This window comes from Opisthorchis viverrini (assembly GCF_000715545.1).
Source record: "Opisthorchis viverrini unplaced genomic scaffold opera_v5_236, whole genome shotgun sequence".
Taxonomy (NCBI): domain Eukaryota; kingdom Metazoa; phylum Platyhelminthes; class Trematoda; order Opisthorchiida; family Opisthorchiidae; genus Opisthorchis; species Opisthorchis viverrini.
In genome coordinates this window covers 343361-359439 of record NW_008751896.1, presented here as the reverse complement: position 1 = coordinate 359439, position 16079 = coordinate 343361, and the positions used below count along the sequence as shown (strand labels likewise).

General features: G+C 46.2%; 1 protein-coding gene across 1 annotated transcript in view; it reads left to right on the top strand.

Annotated features, from left to right (window-relative positions):
- Positions 1-6139: 6139 nt before the first annotated feature.
- Positions 6140-16079, top strand: part of T265_08823 (hypothetical protein) — a gene marked incomplete at both ends in the record, with an annotated part of 19501 nt that continues 9561 nt past the window's right edge. Inside the window, 7 exons of the mRNA XM_009174735.1 lie at positions 6140-6269; positions 7039-7263; positions 9166-9299; positions 9554-9696; positions 9810-9963; positions 11134-11482; positions 15215-15544. Coding sequence (XP_009172999.1) covers positions 6209-6269; positions 7039-7263; positions 9166-9299; positions 9554-9696; positions 9810-9963; positions 11134-11482; positions 15215-15544 — 1396 coding nt within the window. The remainder of the gene's footprint in view (positions 6270-7038; positions 7264-9165; positions 9300-9553; positions 9697-9809; positions 9964-11133; positions 11483-15214; positions 15545-16079) is intronic.

Genomic DNA, 16079 nt, shown 5'->3' with positions numbered 1-16079 from the left:
TTTTCAATAATACAGGAGCATGTACCTTATACATAGACATTCTACACTATGAAGTGGCAAGTCTGAAAATGCCGTAGATTTCGAGAAATCAATCTCATTGTGCGAATAGCCAGCGGCGTCTGGAACCCAAACCAGCTCACTAATCTCATTCGGGCTCTGCACTAGCCATTGAGTCCACTCACCCACGATTGGTGAGAAAATAGGGTAGGTGGTGGGTTCGGCATCAGGGCCAAGTTTGATTGGTCGGAAAGTTTGCCTTGAATCCTTGCCGGTGTTGTCTCCAGAGGGCATCTGTATCTCTAGGGTTTTGCCGCGTACATGAGTTTTGACTTGTTTCGTACTTTCAGTACACGCGGAGTATGTTCAGTTATTGTGCTGGTATATACTAGGGCTCAAACCGAATATTGTAGTAAGCTCATGAGCCGACACATCGCCTAATCGAATTGGTGGACGTAAACCCATGCTATCCACCGAACTGCAACAGCCTCGTGGATTATTGCTTCAGAAGCATAAGCAGTGTAAAGAAATGCCACTGAACTGCATGGAATTATAGGCTGAGCGACTGAGAGTCCAGAAACTAGCAGCTATGGTTTCTGTTAGCACTGCGCAGTACAAACAGACGTGTTTGGCTGGTGCTATTACCACAACCTCTTAAGTAATCTCTCGTTGGTTCGTCCCATACAAGCTGGACATACACGATAAATACCGGCTTATACTATTACCACAACCTTGGAAACAGTTTATCGTTAGTCCGTCACATACAAATTGGACCTGCACGATAAATACCTCATCTTCGACTGTACAGTTATGCATAGTCGCTCAATGGCGCTTCAGGTATCACTGATTTGTGTCAACAGCACTCCCATCACACGCATGTAGAGACCGTGTAAGTCGCCGGGGATTACATTTAAAAAAGCATTACACCTTACGCAAAGACGGAGAGCGACTGGAACAAGCACTTAAAAACGCTATTGCAGTGCATATAAGCCAAATTAAGGTTCTATTTATTATTAAAATCCTACGGACCTTTCATGAACTCCTCATAGGTCACAAAAATGAAGAATCGAAAAGTTGTGGTAATAGTGATATTCGGTATTGCTGCTTATTAGAGAATCGTGTCTACATTGGTCCCTATTTTGACAAATTGTGGAAGCCCATTGATTACGTGCTCCGTGGTATTGCAGTATAGAGCGTTCAGCTGTAGCACCCTTTCGGTGCCTAGCTGCCACGCCACCCAAAGGAAGCACGAGGGCTGGGATGCTGCCAGGTTGCCCAAGCCTAGACAGGGGAAGTCGAGTGGCGGAGGTCGGATTCGAACCACGAACCGGTCAATAAATTCGCGCTCTAACCACTTGGGCCATCTTGCAGTGTAGCGATTCGGGTGGTGCGTAGGGAAACGCATAAACATAATGCCCCCAACGGCGTACCAGCCGCGAACTCTAATTGATCACACTGGCTGACCTATATCAAGCATTCTTATGTGCCTACACTTCCGAGCGCTCAACCACTCTGGAAAGAAAAATTTGATAGCACGAACACTGACATCGGTCAGCGCTATTTCTTACAATAACCTAGCACAGCCAGGGTCATAGGGACCCCATCCTAGTAATCCTATAACACCCTGACTCTTAGTGATCTCTTTCACACCCTTATGTCAAGCCACACTTTGTCCACCTCGCTGTTCGCACCATTTTGAAGGTTGCACGGAGAGCAGCACTCGCCTCGACAGACGGTGTTTCGGCATTCGCAGCACATGACCGAGTCATCTTAGTGGGTGGTGTTGGATGTTTCTCCCGATCACAGTGTCTGCTGTGCAACCAAATACCTGTTTTGTAATCGCCTCGTTACTAGTCCGCTGACGCCATTCAAAACCAGCAACGCTTCTGAGGCATCGGTGGTCAGAAACCTGAAGACGTCTCATATCATCAGTCCGCAGAGGGACGTCTCGCACCCATACAACAACACAACCCTTACTGTAGTCTGGTATATACGGCCATTACGATCTAGCGATATGAATTTTTGACGGCTTATGCGGCGCAAGTGAGCATAGCATACGTGATTTGAACCTATGAGATTCTTGCACTGACTTCATCAAATACATTTCCGCCAGAGCTAATACAACTATCGAGGTATGTAAAATTTTCTACAAGCTTCAGTGATTCTCAATGAGTTGTAAAGGACATGTTTAGAGACTGCATGTTCTGAAGTATGACTTGGCACTTTGAAGGTGAAAGGCGCATGCCAAAGGATGGTTTTGTGGTGGTCAGTTTATGAGTAGCGCTTTGGATATCTGTTTCCAGTGGGCTCTTATATCCGACATCAAACCTTCCGGTAGGCGTTCGAGGAGCTGGATCTGATACTTCCGTTTGATTCCCGGGTGCACTGGCTTCTCAGTGGCCAAGCGGGGTGCGCGCGTTTTGCTTAGACCTGAAAAGCGTAATGAAAAGCAGCAGCGTACAAGTGCATGGTCGGAGTTCATCCTGGTGTTTCTGGAGGATTGGGAGGCGGTGATCGATCCTTCTCACTGATAGCTGATAGCGAGATGGCTCAGGGCGCCAATTTACTGACCGGGTGGTCCGTGGTTCGAACCCGACCTCTATCCGTGTCCACTGTAGAACTGCACCTAGAGGGTCATAGTCCTTGGTCAGCGCTTGACTGATCTGTTAGCGTGCATTTGGGAAAACCAGACTTCCCTAGACAATTGGGAAGAATCGATGACAATGCCGATTTCGAGAAAAGGGGCTCGTAATGATTGCGGACACCACAGAGTGGTCATATTAATTCTGGTTGTTTCGAGATTGTTTGCATTATTTGTGAACCTTCGTTTCATAGTGACTGCTGAAACACTGACTCAAGAGCGGCAAGCTGCACTCTGGCCTAGTGTGGGTTATGTTGACTAAATCTTCGCACAATGTCGGGTGATAGAACAACGCTCTACGTAGAAACGACCCACAGTATTAGTATTCATGGAACTCCAAGGCACATTCACCTCGGTTGACCTGTCTGTTCTTCACACGCTTGCTCATCAAAGAAATGTTCCCGAAGTTTGTGGGCATAATATGTTCTTTGTATTATCAGACGGGATTGTATTCACACCGGATCAGCAATTCTGAAGTATTTCGAATGGTATTCGGGAGAATTAACCCGCCCTCGATAGATGAGCTGATCACACTGCATAGGTTGCGCTGGCTTGGCCACGTGCTGTGTATGCCAGTCGACCTACTTCCTCGAAGGGCTCTTTTTGCACAACCACGTGAGGGGTGAGAGAGCCAGAGGCGGTCAAAAATGACTTGGCAGCGAAGTATGAAAGCCATTACCAGCAAACTCAGCTGCGTTGGTCATTGTCGTCTTCCTGGATAGGGACCCCGAAACGGGCCACATCAATGACTAGAAACATTGTCAGACATGACCCAGTCGCGCCCTCAATGGCGCTCGTCCATCCAAGCAATTGCCTTCAATGCATAGCTCCTTTTCCAACCCCAACCCTTACTTGACAGCCCACTGACAGTGGTGGATTTATGCACCAATTTATCATCTCCCGTCTGCAATGCACAGCTACCTACCCCCCCCCAAATCATTGATGAACGAAACTACGGCAGCCGCAACCCCCGTACGACGAGGAAGCGGCGGTTATTACAGTTGATATTGATGATGCTGATGTATTCCCAGACTTCCGAGCATGTGTGAATATGTGGAGAACTCTCCAAAAGCTTCCGTACACAAAGCAGTGTCCGTCAGGGATGTACACCTTCTCTATCCCTATTTCATGTTCAATGAAATCATGATACAAATGCTGAAAGATCTTCAGAACCATGGTGTTCAAATGGCCTCTGATGAAAACCTTGTCGGTCTTAGGTATGCAGACGAATCGTACTCGTTTTCCAACAGGACGAGGTAGCGCAGATGTTTTGGATGAACTGTTCAAAATCATCCCGTCCTTTGGTATACACTTTGCATCCACAAAGTGTAAGGTCTTTGGACATGCAGCCACTTGCAATCTAGGGAGAGGCACTCGAATGTTGTCATGTTGTCGATGATGGTGATGTCTCACCCCGCCTCTGGTGATGACTTGCATTAGTTTTTCGTTGAGGTGTGTAGCTGAAACACTTTTGTGCCCGCCGTTTCGTTGCACATTATTGCTGTTATCTGGTGTCCATGCAGCGCGAGTAATAGACAATTGCGTTGGGAGCAACCTGGCTCGTCGGGCGTTACATCAGAGCCATTCATGTAAATAAACCGATTGTCTTGGTTAGGTCGTGTTTTACGTATGTCACCACCACCCCTGTCCACCACACCATGGCATTTAGTCTGTACGGGTGTATGTGAACGAAAATTACACCATCCTCCGTCGCTCAAAAAGCCTGACTATTTTTTACTGAACAGCCTCTTTTAGTTTCTTTTTTACCACCCCTCCGTTTAGAGAGTTATGAAGGCGACCGACCAGTGATTAGGGACTTGTGGCTATGAATACCCCGAGCCGGGTCTCTCATTATCATCATCATTGTCAGCTGTAATAACCGCCTACTTATTTTACAGTTTCGCTCACCGATGATTCGGGGAGGTGGGGTAGGTAGCTGTGCATTGGAGGCTGGAGCTGATAAATTAGTGCTTAAATGCAGCACTGTACATGGACTTTTAAGTGGGGGGTTGGGAAGGGAGCTATGGATTGAAGGCAACAGCTTGGATGCATGAGCGCCATTGAGGGCGCGACTGGACCTTGTCTGACAATGTCTATAACCATTGATGTGACCCGCCTCGGGGTCCCCATCCAGAAAGACGGCAATAACCAGCGCAGCTGATTCAGTGCATTTTGCTTGACGAGTGAGCCCCGATAGCTCTCGATAGAAAGTCCCGATAGCTTAGATAGAAAGTATCCCCCCCCGCCTCAAAACTGCGATCCGTTGGGGCATAAGCTGACACTACAAACAGGCACCGCTTTTCGTGCCGAGAGGCACTGAGCTTGATGGAACTAGATAACCGGACGGCGCAAAGACGACTGGTTACTGGGATCCAATCCAGCAAAGCGCGTTCAGCTTTGGGGATGAGTGCAACTGCCATGCCATGTATTCCACAAGTCATCGCTTCTTGGTCACCGGACAAACGGTTGGGGAAATGTGAAAGAGCTGAGTTCCTTCTTGGCGTTCTGGGATGCGTAACCATGCTTGGGTTCTGCATGCGTATTTTGGAGGCACAGCATATATCATTTTTAAGGGAGTATAAGGTCTCAACAAGCATTGGCTGTTTGCCAATTTAACACAGAGTACGGACGTTGAAAGCTCCTATATAGATTTAGAAAGGTTATTTCGTTTATTGTTAGTAAGCAGCGAGGAGCATAAGACCCTTCGGTCAGACAACCGACAATCGAATCGCCCAGCGACGTTTGTTTTTGTGGTGGGAAGAGGTTGGGGAAGGACAGCGGTGGACACCGAACTGCTCGAGCAAATGACACTTCCCGGTTGTCCAGGCCGAAGAAGGGGGCTTGGTCGAAGTACCCCACCTTGATCCTTTGACTCAAAAGTCTGACCCACAAGGCAGCGGACAGTAGGGGGGACCCATCCCGGAGCCGATGACTCAACACTCTGACCTGCTCAGCTTCACCGGGTTGGCCTAACCTGAAGGCGCATGGAATAAGGCATCACTGTCTCGTTCCTGATGCGGTTGCGCACAGAGGTGCCTTTTGATCTGCATTGGGCTCTTTGGTTTTAAATGTATTTCGACCGTGTTGGATAATGCCCCGGCCGTCACGGTCAGCCGTTGGGCGATCGGAGTGTGCGGTTTCGGGGGCCGATCTTTTCTAACCAGTCCTTCCTCAGGGGAAGGCAACATCGCTGCTTCCATAAATATGGACATGCTGGTCGCCTGAGGGAAACATCTTACTGCCTTCACACTCCTGTCACAGAGGCCAGTACGACTTTACCCCCAGACCGCCTCACAGCACGATTACTCGTACTACGGGGTGTCTTCCGTGATCCTGATCCTACGATGCGACATGCCCCTCCTCACGAGCTGCTGATTCTGACTATTACCGTTCATGAGTCCACATTGGTTTGGATAGTTAATATGTTGGGTCGTTTTGGTTTGGTTGTTAGGTTCCACATATGTACTTCTTTGTTTTCGATCCTTTTCAGGACGACGTTAGCAAGAAGCTCACGAATTCCACAGATACGCTCCTTCTTTATCCTCAATTCTATACGTCGTTCACGTAAAAATGGCAGAGCCTGGCGGCTTGCGTCGAGTATTCGCCAATCCTAATTTCGACGTTAAGCGATGTGAGTTTTCTGTTTATATCCCCTGATGTTCACCTGAAGCTCTGATGTGCCCTCTGGAAGGAATTTTCCAATAGTTTCTCACTGTTTCATGCGTCTTTTATGTACTTGAAGAAGTACATACACGCTAGGAATGGGCAAGGCCGACATAAATGTTCTTCCGTCATTTGAAAACTATCTGACTGGAACATGCATTTTACCTCGCTTTTCTATCGTTTGCTGCTGGGCGCGATTGTACACATCCTAACAAATAGAAAACAAACCAATCTAAGGTGGACTGCGACATCGATTGTGACGTGCTCCCTTCGATAGTCATTAGGTGATGACATTAGTTGCTTGTTACTCATTCAGTGATCTCCCTTACTACTAGAACAAGTCAGCTCGGTCATACTTAAGGGGTTTCCGTGACAGAGAGTGAGTGACATTTAAAGAGGTCGCCGCTAGTGAGTGTCACTCACAAGACCTGGAACCAGATTGCATAAAACTTTTTATATAACATGCGGTTGGTTGAATCAGTCCACTTAACACTAAGCGTTCTCGAGGCCATTAACATACTCCTCTACTTTCGGTTGTCTGGAAAATATATAATAAAGGCCATCTGGGAATGAAATCATCAGTTATCTGAGAGAACAAATCGTAAGAAAGGCTCATTAAGGTCCAAGCACCATTTTAAAATCTTCAACCATGCCGTTGAGAGCTGCTGTTCTGTTTTACTGTGAAACGAATGGTTTGTTCAGTAACTCACTTTCACTTACCTATTTCCCTTAACCAGTTGTGCGGAACAACCAGTCAAATGACGCCATGGTCGACTTTTTAAGCAATTTGTCCGAAGAAGCGTCCAGCAAGATGAAACAAGTGATATTCGAAAACTACAAGCTGTTCATTAAAGCTGGCAAGGCTGCATCGGAACTGGATGCGGCAATGCACCAAATTCATCGAGACTTTACCGAGAAGCGCCGTGTGATGAACGCTCTAACGGAGACATGTCTTTTTAACGGTTGGTCGCTTTTGCACTCTATCACTAGAGGTCACTTTTCATTAGACCAGTCACAACCAATTTTCCACGGAGCTAACTGTTGGGACGTGCAATGCATGAGGTGCGCAGGGTAGTTGGCTGACCAAATGCCAGGTGACCATATAAATGCACCGGATGGCAACCGGCGGGTGGTACAACTATGATAGAGTCGATTCTAGCTTTTACCGCAACTCTGCATAGTATTTTGTTGCGGAATTTCAATAAGATGAGCTCACTGATTTGTTTACTCTAGTCTGCCTTTCCAAATTGTAAGTTTTCAGATTTTAAGCTCTCAGCGTTGCAGCAGAAATAAGCATCACTTTTATTAAATCTGTGTAACTTTATAGCCTCTGTAGTTTTGCTGGTATTCGGACAGTTGTTGACACTGCCTAAAGTGAAGCAGCAATGAACTCAACAGATGAGGCAATCCAGTTGGTCTACAAATAGTGTCAGTTGCACCACTGAAAGCGATACTGTCAGTGACTGCCTTCGGCGGTCGCCCCCGGAGCGAATGAATCCCCAAAACGGTACAATGTGACAGTATTCAATTCCTCGAATCTTCTCACCAACAACGGATTCTGCATAGCGCTGGAAGTTCTGTTAGCATCATATTTGCACTATATGGGAGTGAGGTGGTTTTGTCGAATCAATCATTGTGTGAATCTGCTATGGACTAAGAAAATAGCTCAGAGAACCTGCTTCTAGGGACTAAGTCAATGCATCTCCTGAAGCCTAGGGCTTACAGAAGTAGTTTAAACCTTGAGATCCAAATTAAAACACGATTGTCCGGACGACCGAGCCCCATAAGCTTGAAAGCATGTTATCCGGGAGGGTCAAACAGGGCATTCCAGAAGTGAGCACTTGTCAGTGACTGTAAATGTCGCATGCTGTGTTGTGAATCGTCCGCATGTTTCGGATGGAAGTGGCACCTGTTGGACAGACTCCAACAGTCGCAAGATGTACCCGTTTGTCCCCTAGGTAAAGCAATAAAAAAGATGTCAGTTTTCTGTCGACGTCCCTCAAATTCTTTCTACTTTTTTCTAAATGGCGTCCAGTACACACTTGAGCTTTCCACTCATGTATAGCCACTGTATTGTATTAAAAACAGGTAAAAAAAATGACTTTTTTTTGGAGTGATTACCCCGAACCGACGTCGGTTTTCACCATTTGGCTTACCATGGGCTTACACGGCTGTAGCTGTCGTTTAAAGGTTATGCTGGTTCCCCCGTGGGGTTTTCAAGTAGGAGTGGAGCTAAATAGCTTCCTTTTCTGTTTTTCGTTGTTTTTAAGAAAATTTCTAGAGCACTGTGCAATCTGCATTTCTTACGCGTCCTGATTTGAAGGATATACATTATTTGCAGGGCGTAAGCCTTAGCAATTGTTACCTGTTTAGAAAAGCTGGGAAGCACCGAATAGCTCTTTGTTGTTGTATGTGCATCTTACGAACCTGCCACCTGTGGGATATGAAAAGCTGTGCGTAATTTACAGGAAATGGTGTTACTCATCTTTCAGTCATCCTGTTCCAGTCACGTGATCCGATTTGGGCCTTGTTCTTGAGTGACTGTTTGTCAATGGGAGATCCATGAGGCCTGTGAATGCAAGTTGAACACACTGTGCTCAGTCACCGCTGGACAAATCTCATAGTGTTCGGTTACTGATCAGCTCGTTGCGGCTTCCAATACCCCCAGAGATTTCTGAGATGCGCACTACTGGTGATCCCCAACAAGAATGAACCGGCCGAAGTTTGATTCTTGGCCTCTTAGTACGGATGAAATCTCATCGTTCCGATGTTGTCTAGATTCAGACTCTGCGTTTCGATAGTTTACCTTTCGCGCGGTCCACAGTGATCTTAACGGCATGTTTTTTCTCTACATGCTCTTTCAGAAGTCATACCAGGACTAAGTGAGGAGGAGCCTGCAGCAAAATCTACGGGGTCGTTGCCAGCTTTAGGAAAAAAGCTGAGTGAATTTGCGGACGCGCCGGTCAAAATGCTGGTAGATGTGGTTGAGGAAATTGCGGTACGTTGAGCCTATGTGTTGTGATCTTAATTGCTACAAAAAACTGTTGTCGACTCCGTCTCGAACAAACGATTTTGGAGTTTAGTTTCTTGAGATGTGAGCGCGGATCGTTCACATACTCACTTGCTATAAGGTCTTACCGCTTCACAAACGCCGTCAGGATTTCCTTTGCCACACTTGTGCGGCTTATTGCTGTCAATTTGTCATTTGCGTAGTTTCCTGCGTGCTAACTGTAACTTTATCTCTGATCACAGCAATTGACAGATGATGCGACCCGGTGTGTGATATTCGATGGAGAGGTGAACGAGCTAAGTGTTGACACCTATTCATTCATATGTGTGGCTCGTTTGTTTCTACTGAACGATGTGCTGGTCGTTGCTTACACACAGTCTGGCAGGTAAGCATGACTTTGCTGTGCCCTATGCGGTTTTTATCGAAAACGCGCCACATAATATTCGGAACTCGTATGACAAGTGGACTACCCTGTAATTGGTGTTTTTCCTCCGGTAGGGCTGCCACATGTCGTTACCGAGTGCAAACTGTCTATCCACTGGACACAGTCAGCGTGGTTGCTCTTCCTCCACATGACCGTTGGCAACGCTCTACGGATGCATTCAAAGTTACAGCGAATATGGGCACACGCGTCTTCCAATCACCCGAGCAGGTATGTTTTGTGTACTAGGTAGTATTTTCCCTTTCAGTTCTGGCGGCCTTTTTATCCCTTTGGTTTATGCTACGAGTCTGTCAGCACCGAATAATGGGTACCACCTGTTACTCTAGTTCACAGCGATCAGCCGTGATTTACAGGCCATCTCATGGAGAGTACCACAATATCGTTGATCATACCAACTGTGTGGCTTCGAATTGTTTTCAGTGTGTCCACTATTTGTCACTTTCCTAGGCTGACTCCAAAAGGCTAGCTTCTGTGCAGTTTTCGGGTCTTTGATACAGTCGATTGGTCGAGCATTTGTGGATGCTTGTATACTTCTTAGCATATCTAAGTGCGATTGGGATGTGACCTTTTCCGCATGTAGGTAATTACGTGAAGCTGATGATGAGCGGTGATGGACACGCGAGGACCGATGATGGATTCCCTTCCCAGCGCAACCAGTAATCGGTTTTTCTACCTTGCTCTTTACACGATTGTGTTTAAAAATGGTTCAGGAGAACAGTTAGCATCTGGGATTCTTGTTCGTATTGGTTTTTTAGTTGGTTGTTAAACTCCTACCATATATATATATATATATACTTATGTATATAAACTTGGGTAATTCTTCATCAGTCCACAGATGTAATGAAGTTCCACTTTTCGACGGAGGTAGCTTATACTCATGAACCGAAAACTACACTGTCTCACTAGACAGCAAAAAACACACTTTCGAATGAGCACGTTTACTTCCGTTGAAAGTTTGAAACAGTGCACACCTCCCTTCCTAGTCACAATCTGACGCTGGGGGAGTGCTGTCTTCTGAGATTGTCTAGATACCCCTTTCCTTGTAAGGCTGGACTACCGTAACGAGTTTGCGGACGGAGAGAGGTTGCCTTGTTGGGAGTGCACGTGTGCGGTCACGTCCTCTTTGTTTGGTCGGAAATTTACCTTCTTATTAGCCGGACCTTTTGGCAGAAACTCATGACCCTTAGGCTGGCCATGGGTCACGCCAGGAGTACATGCTAGCTCTGCTAACGCATCTTAAATTTCACGCCAAATCCTCCTTAAGATTTTTCAGCCACCCACCTTCCGTACTTGGTGTTGAATAAGAATAAGCAAAAATCCCGCAAAACCGTCTTGAGTACTGTTTATCTCATTTCTTCTGCTGCATCGTCCGTTTTTTAGCAAACGTGGGTTCGGGTTCTAGAGGAAGCAATACATACTTATACCGCCTCTCTCGGTGACCAGACCCGTCAAGACTCTAGTGTCGTTCACTATGGTATAGGAGAATCTGACTCATTAAGCATGGGTGATTCAGCAGCCACCCAGCTCCCGTCTGGTACAGGCCCTCCGCGCGGAACCTTCAAAATGCCTGTCTATGCCATACCGCTGAGTGCAGCATCTGTCGAGTCTGTTCGAGAAACAATCAAAGCATTGAACAGTACTCTGCCTGAATGTTCAGATTTGCTGACTCTTCCAGCCGATTTACCGAGTCCCACGCCCAGCCGCAAAAACCCGTTTGGTGACCAGTCGCGTAAGTAAAACTGTTTTCCTGGCATAAATGTTCATCTTCTGTCATCCAAGCGTATTGTTGTCGTTTTCTTACCACGCGTTTTGTTCTAGTCAAGGGCAGGTTCTTTAGGTTAACGCATATCATTCAGATTCACAATGCACGCCGGTTAGGTTGGAAGTCGTGTGATGTTGAAGTTGGGTTCGAGTTCTGAATCTGGACATTCCTGTTGCATCCACCTGACCAGCGTGAAAGCAATTTTATTCGCATATTTCGTGGTTTTATGTAAGCTGAGACACTGTCATGGCTCACAAACCTAGAAAGGTGGTTGATTAAGGTCCACCTGTGGACTCCGTGGATGCTGTATGGGCGTCCTCCAGTACAACTCGACGGGTTACTGAGATACGCAAACCGCCGCATCACAATTAGGTCCAGTTTCTCCTCTAGCTCCATGTATGGCAGGACACGTTTTCAGAATCGATCACATCCACTTTGCACTCATCTCTAAATGATACCTTCAGGTGACTGAGATGTGATTTCAGAATCACCCTCATGGGAGTCCTTTCGGTAGGTCATATGATGTAACAGAAGTACCTATATCTTCTACCCATCCAGGCTAACTTTTTCCTGGCCGTCATACATCCCCGTATGATAAGTACAACTACTTCAGCCCTCAAGCCTCCCATGCAGGACAATGGCAGTTGTAATAAAGAGCTGATTGGTCGTGAGATACGGATGCAGGTTGAAATAAACTCACTCATTACGTACTAACCTTCGTACAAAGAGCAGTTGGAAGTTTCAGAAAGTTGTGGCCTCCAAAAGGTTCATCGTCTGCCATTGATGAGGTAATGAGGCGGACTCTGAAGGGTTTCCCAGAGAACCTTGTCGACCTTAAATATGCAAACGATGGTAGGTAGAAGGTAGAAGAGTCATCAGGAAAGCTTATTAGGGCCATTGAATCCTTCAGGATGTGTTTGTCACCCACAGAATGTAAAATCGTGATGCGGGAGGTACGTTCTTTAAACATACCTTTAAGTGTTCGGGGAGGGGCACTAGAGGCTTCAGAAGTTGCATCAGTTCCGACTGTAGCGTGAGGTATAAAATCAGCGGTCGAATCTGAAAGATCAAGAATGTGTTTGCCAGTTTGTGCCACTGTAGCATCAAAAGGCATATCACTGCAGATCAAGGAACGCGTATATCAGACTACAGTGCGGACTATGTCATTGTACTGCTGCAAGACCTGCCCACTTGTGGCGGAGGATCGGGGACACTTTTAGCCGTTTGACCGGCGATGTCTCATAACCATAGCTGGAATCAACTGAAACCAGTGAATTCACCAAACGAATGCTTGGTGAACTAGACGGTATTTCACTCAAAGGATGCATCCAGTACTGCAATCGAAACTGGTTGAGCCATGCATGCCGAGTTAACGTTCTATCGACAAAAGCATTGTTTTCCGTGCCAAATCAGAGATCGCGGAGATCTGGAGCTGAAATGAGTGACGTGATTGTGTCGAATGGATTGAAGAATGATACAAAAGCTCTGGATGCTGTTTGTGTTCTTCTCCCTTAAGGATTGGGCAAACGTGAACCTCCCTGTGTTTGGCTGAAGATACTGAATGATATGACAGTGGCATTCGTCATGTCAGTTCCTATCCGAACTGTTTGACAGAGTGTTGGTGTACGGGTTTCGGAAATTTATATTAAACCAGCGCTAGGTCCTCTTTTTACATAATCTTTGTGGCTGCCTGTATACGACTTTGTTCAAGTAAACTGATGTGATGATGTGTCACATTGGCCACTGTTGTTACTGCAACCTCTGTCAACCCCTTGTCTGAAGGTGGACCCACATCACTTGTTAAGGACGTTCTCTTTCTCCTTCCTAAGCGCATTTAAGTCACAGAGGCACTGACTCAGGAGTTCACCACCGCTCCTGGAGAAGGAAGGCTAAAGGTTGTCGTGACTAGAACCTCATACAGTCCTGTGACTGAATGGCGTTCTGTATTCACCTTTTTTTACCGACCGGTGACGCATTAAAAGAAGCTGTGTGATCCGGGGTTCGGGATTTGAAAACCCTCTCAAGGTGACTAAGGCTGGTAGTACAGATGAACGTTAATAATGATTCAAGGGGAACCGAGCTATCCGTCCTAGTGTTGGAATGTATGGAGAGAGGGAGAAAGAATAGTATCAGCAGGGCGGAATATAGAAGGATAAACAACACTTGAACAGATAGTAGCAAGCCTTTGTCCGTTCTGTCTTCTGTGTGCAGCGAGTATGGCGATTCACGCGACGACCGATGTCGTACAACCTTTTGTGAGGTTCACGGTTGTGTCCTCTGAAGTACCATTAGGGCGCCAAAGCCTACACAAGAGGATGATTATAACTCACAACCGAAACAGAAACTAGTCCTCGAGACAGTGGGCAGGTACCACCATACTATGCCAGTAGTTCACAGTTCCAAGCAGTCTCCGTATATGTTTTCATAGATAATGTTGATAACCAGCGTTCAGCTGTAACACTCTTCCGGTGCCTAGCTGCCATGCCACCCGAAGGAAGCACGAGGACTGGGATACTGTCAGGTTGCCCAAGCCTAGACAGGGATAGTCGAGAGGCGGAGGTGGGATTCGAACCTCGGACCTTCTGATCAATAAATCCGCGCTCTTACCACTTGAGCCATCTCGCCCCATGTTGATAACCAGGAAGTTGTGCTCGTCAGAACTCCATCCATCATACTTTGTGGATGTCCAAAGAACAGTCACCCAAACCGTCCACCATGATAAGCTCCAATTCCATTGCGCCAGAGTTTGTGTGTAGCTCTTGGATTCCCAGTCGATGGGTGTAAGCACAATATCCCGTTCATCATCCTACAATAACTTGAGTGCTATTTGCACCTATTCCGCAACACATTCTAATCTAAAACACTCACGAAGTAGTTTTTCTAGGTATTTCTATGTGCCTAGTTTCAGATAAAATATCTCTATCCCACAAGTTGTCGGAGTTGTGAAGTTCAAGTGGATTTATGGTTACTTCGCATAACATAACCTTCTGCTGAGATATAAACAACCAGTTTATAAATCGCCTTTCAATCTTTCAACTATGAGTGCCATTTTGAAGCCATTATCATTCAAATACACCATTTCACCAATTTACAACAGGGCGTCTATTCCTTCGAAACCCGCCAACCTCGAGTTCTCGCAGTGTGTGTCCCAATTCTTAGCTCTCCTCTCCCCCAATCGCATACTGGAAAATTAACTTGGAGTGTAGTTTACTTTACTCAAACTACATACAGCTAGATATGAAGTTTCAGGTCTGTGAATCAATCTTTTAATGACAGCTTTTAGCAAGTTTCTATACCACCGCCAGCTCGATGAAGCTCCGGTGAACTTGGAACTCGTTTATTTAATAATAAAAAAAGATACTCGTTTGGCTGTAACACCCGGCGCCCAGTCGTTGTGCCATCCGAAGAAAGAACGGCAGCTGGGATACTGCCAAGCTGCCCAAACCTAGACAGGAACAGTCGAGATACAGAGGTTGTGTTCGAACCACTTACGTGCCGGTCAGTAAGTTAGCGCTTTGGCCCATGAGGCATCCAGGATTCCTTCAAACCATTGTTGTACAAAAACCTTTTCCTGTCGATTCCACTGTAATGTCCAGCGATCGGCTCGTCACTTATTACAAAACTTACTTACTTGCGTTCCTTTTTTCCTTATACCTGAGTGGTTCCTTTTCACCGTTGCGTTCTCTTTTATGCTGGCAGAATCCCAACCGTCACCTTCTGTCGCGAGCACACCGAAGCACCCCATGGCTTGGTTGTGGGATGTCCCAGAAGATTTGGATGTTGCCATATCAGAACGGGACTTTGTCCGGGCAACCGAGCTTGCAGTGAAAGCGCGTGAACAAATCGACCTCCTGCTGACTACCACTGACTTGAACGAAAATTCGGCGATGAATTCGGATAAACTAGATGAAATACTTGACTCAAAACCGCGTTCTGAGTGGCTCACACTGTCCCAAAAAATCTATAAAAATGAAGTCAGCTTGTCTGAGGCTTTACAATATGAGCTAATGACTGCCGCAGACCGCCATAGTATGTTTTTGTTATTGCACGTAATCCCTTCGTCAAGTGTATAATATTACTAATCTTCATCATTCCGTGTGCTTCACTGAAGCGTACTCATTTGTTGTTGTTTCTGACTATGGTTTAGTCACGAGATTGGAATTATGGACTTCTGCTCACTTTATCGTCATTGCTTCATTTTTGCAAATGAGTTACCTCCAGTAACGTACGATTCAGAACAAGATCGGGGAGATGTCGGCCAATTTTCTTCTCCTTATCAGTGTGATAATGTAGCGATTTGCCATCGTCTCTTGCTTGAGAAGCATTTAAGGCGATAGCCCTGATTTAAACATTGAGTTTCGTATTAAATCCCTAGCGCCCCGATTTTTTTTCGGCGGACCTGCTGTTTATGGGCATCTCATAAGGAGTTTATCGGTCCATCTTTATGGTTGATATCCATCCAACCGCCTGTAAGCTGCCCAGCGGTGGTGAACAAGCTCGATTTGACCCACATCGTCCAACACATTTGATAGCCAGTCAACTGTTTTGTTTATTATGTTCTAGT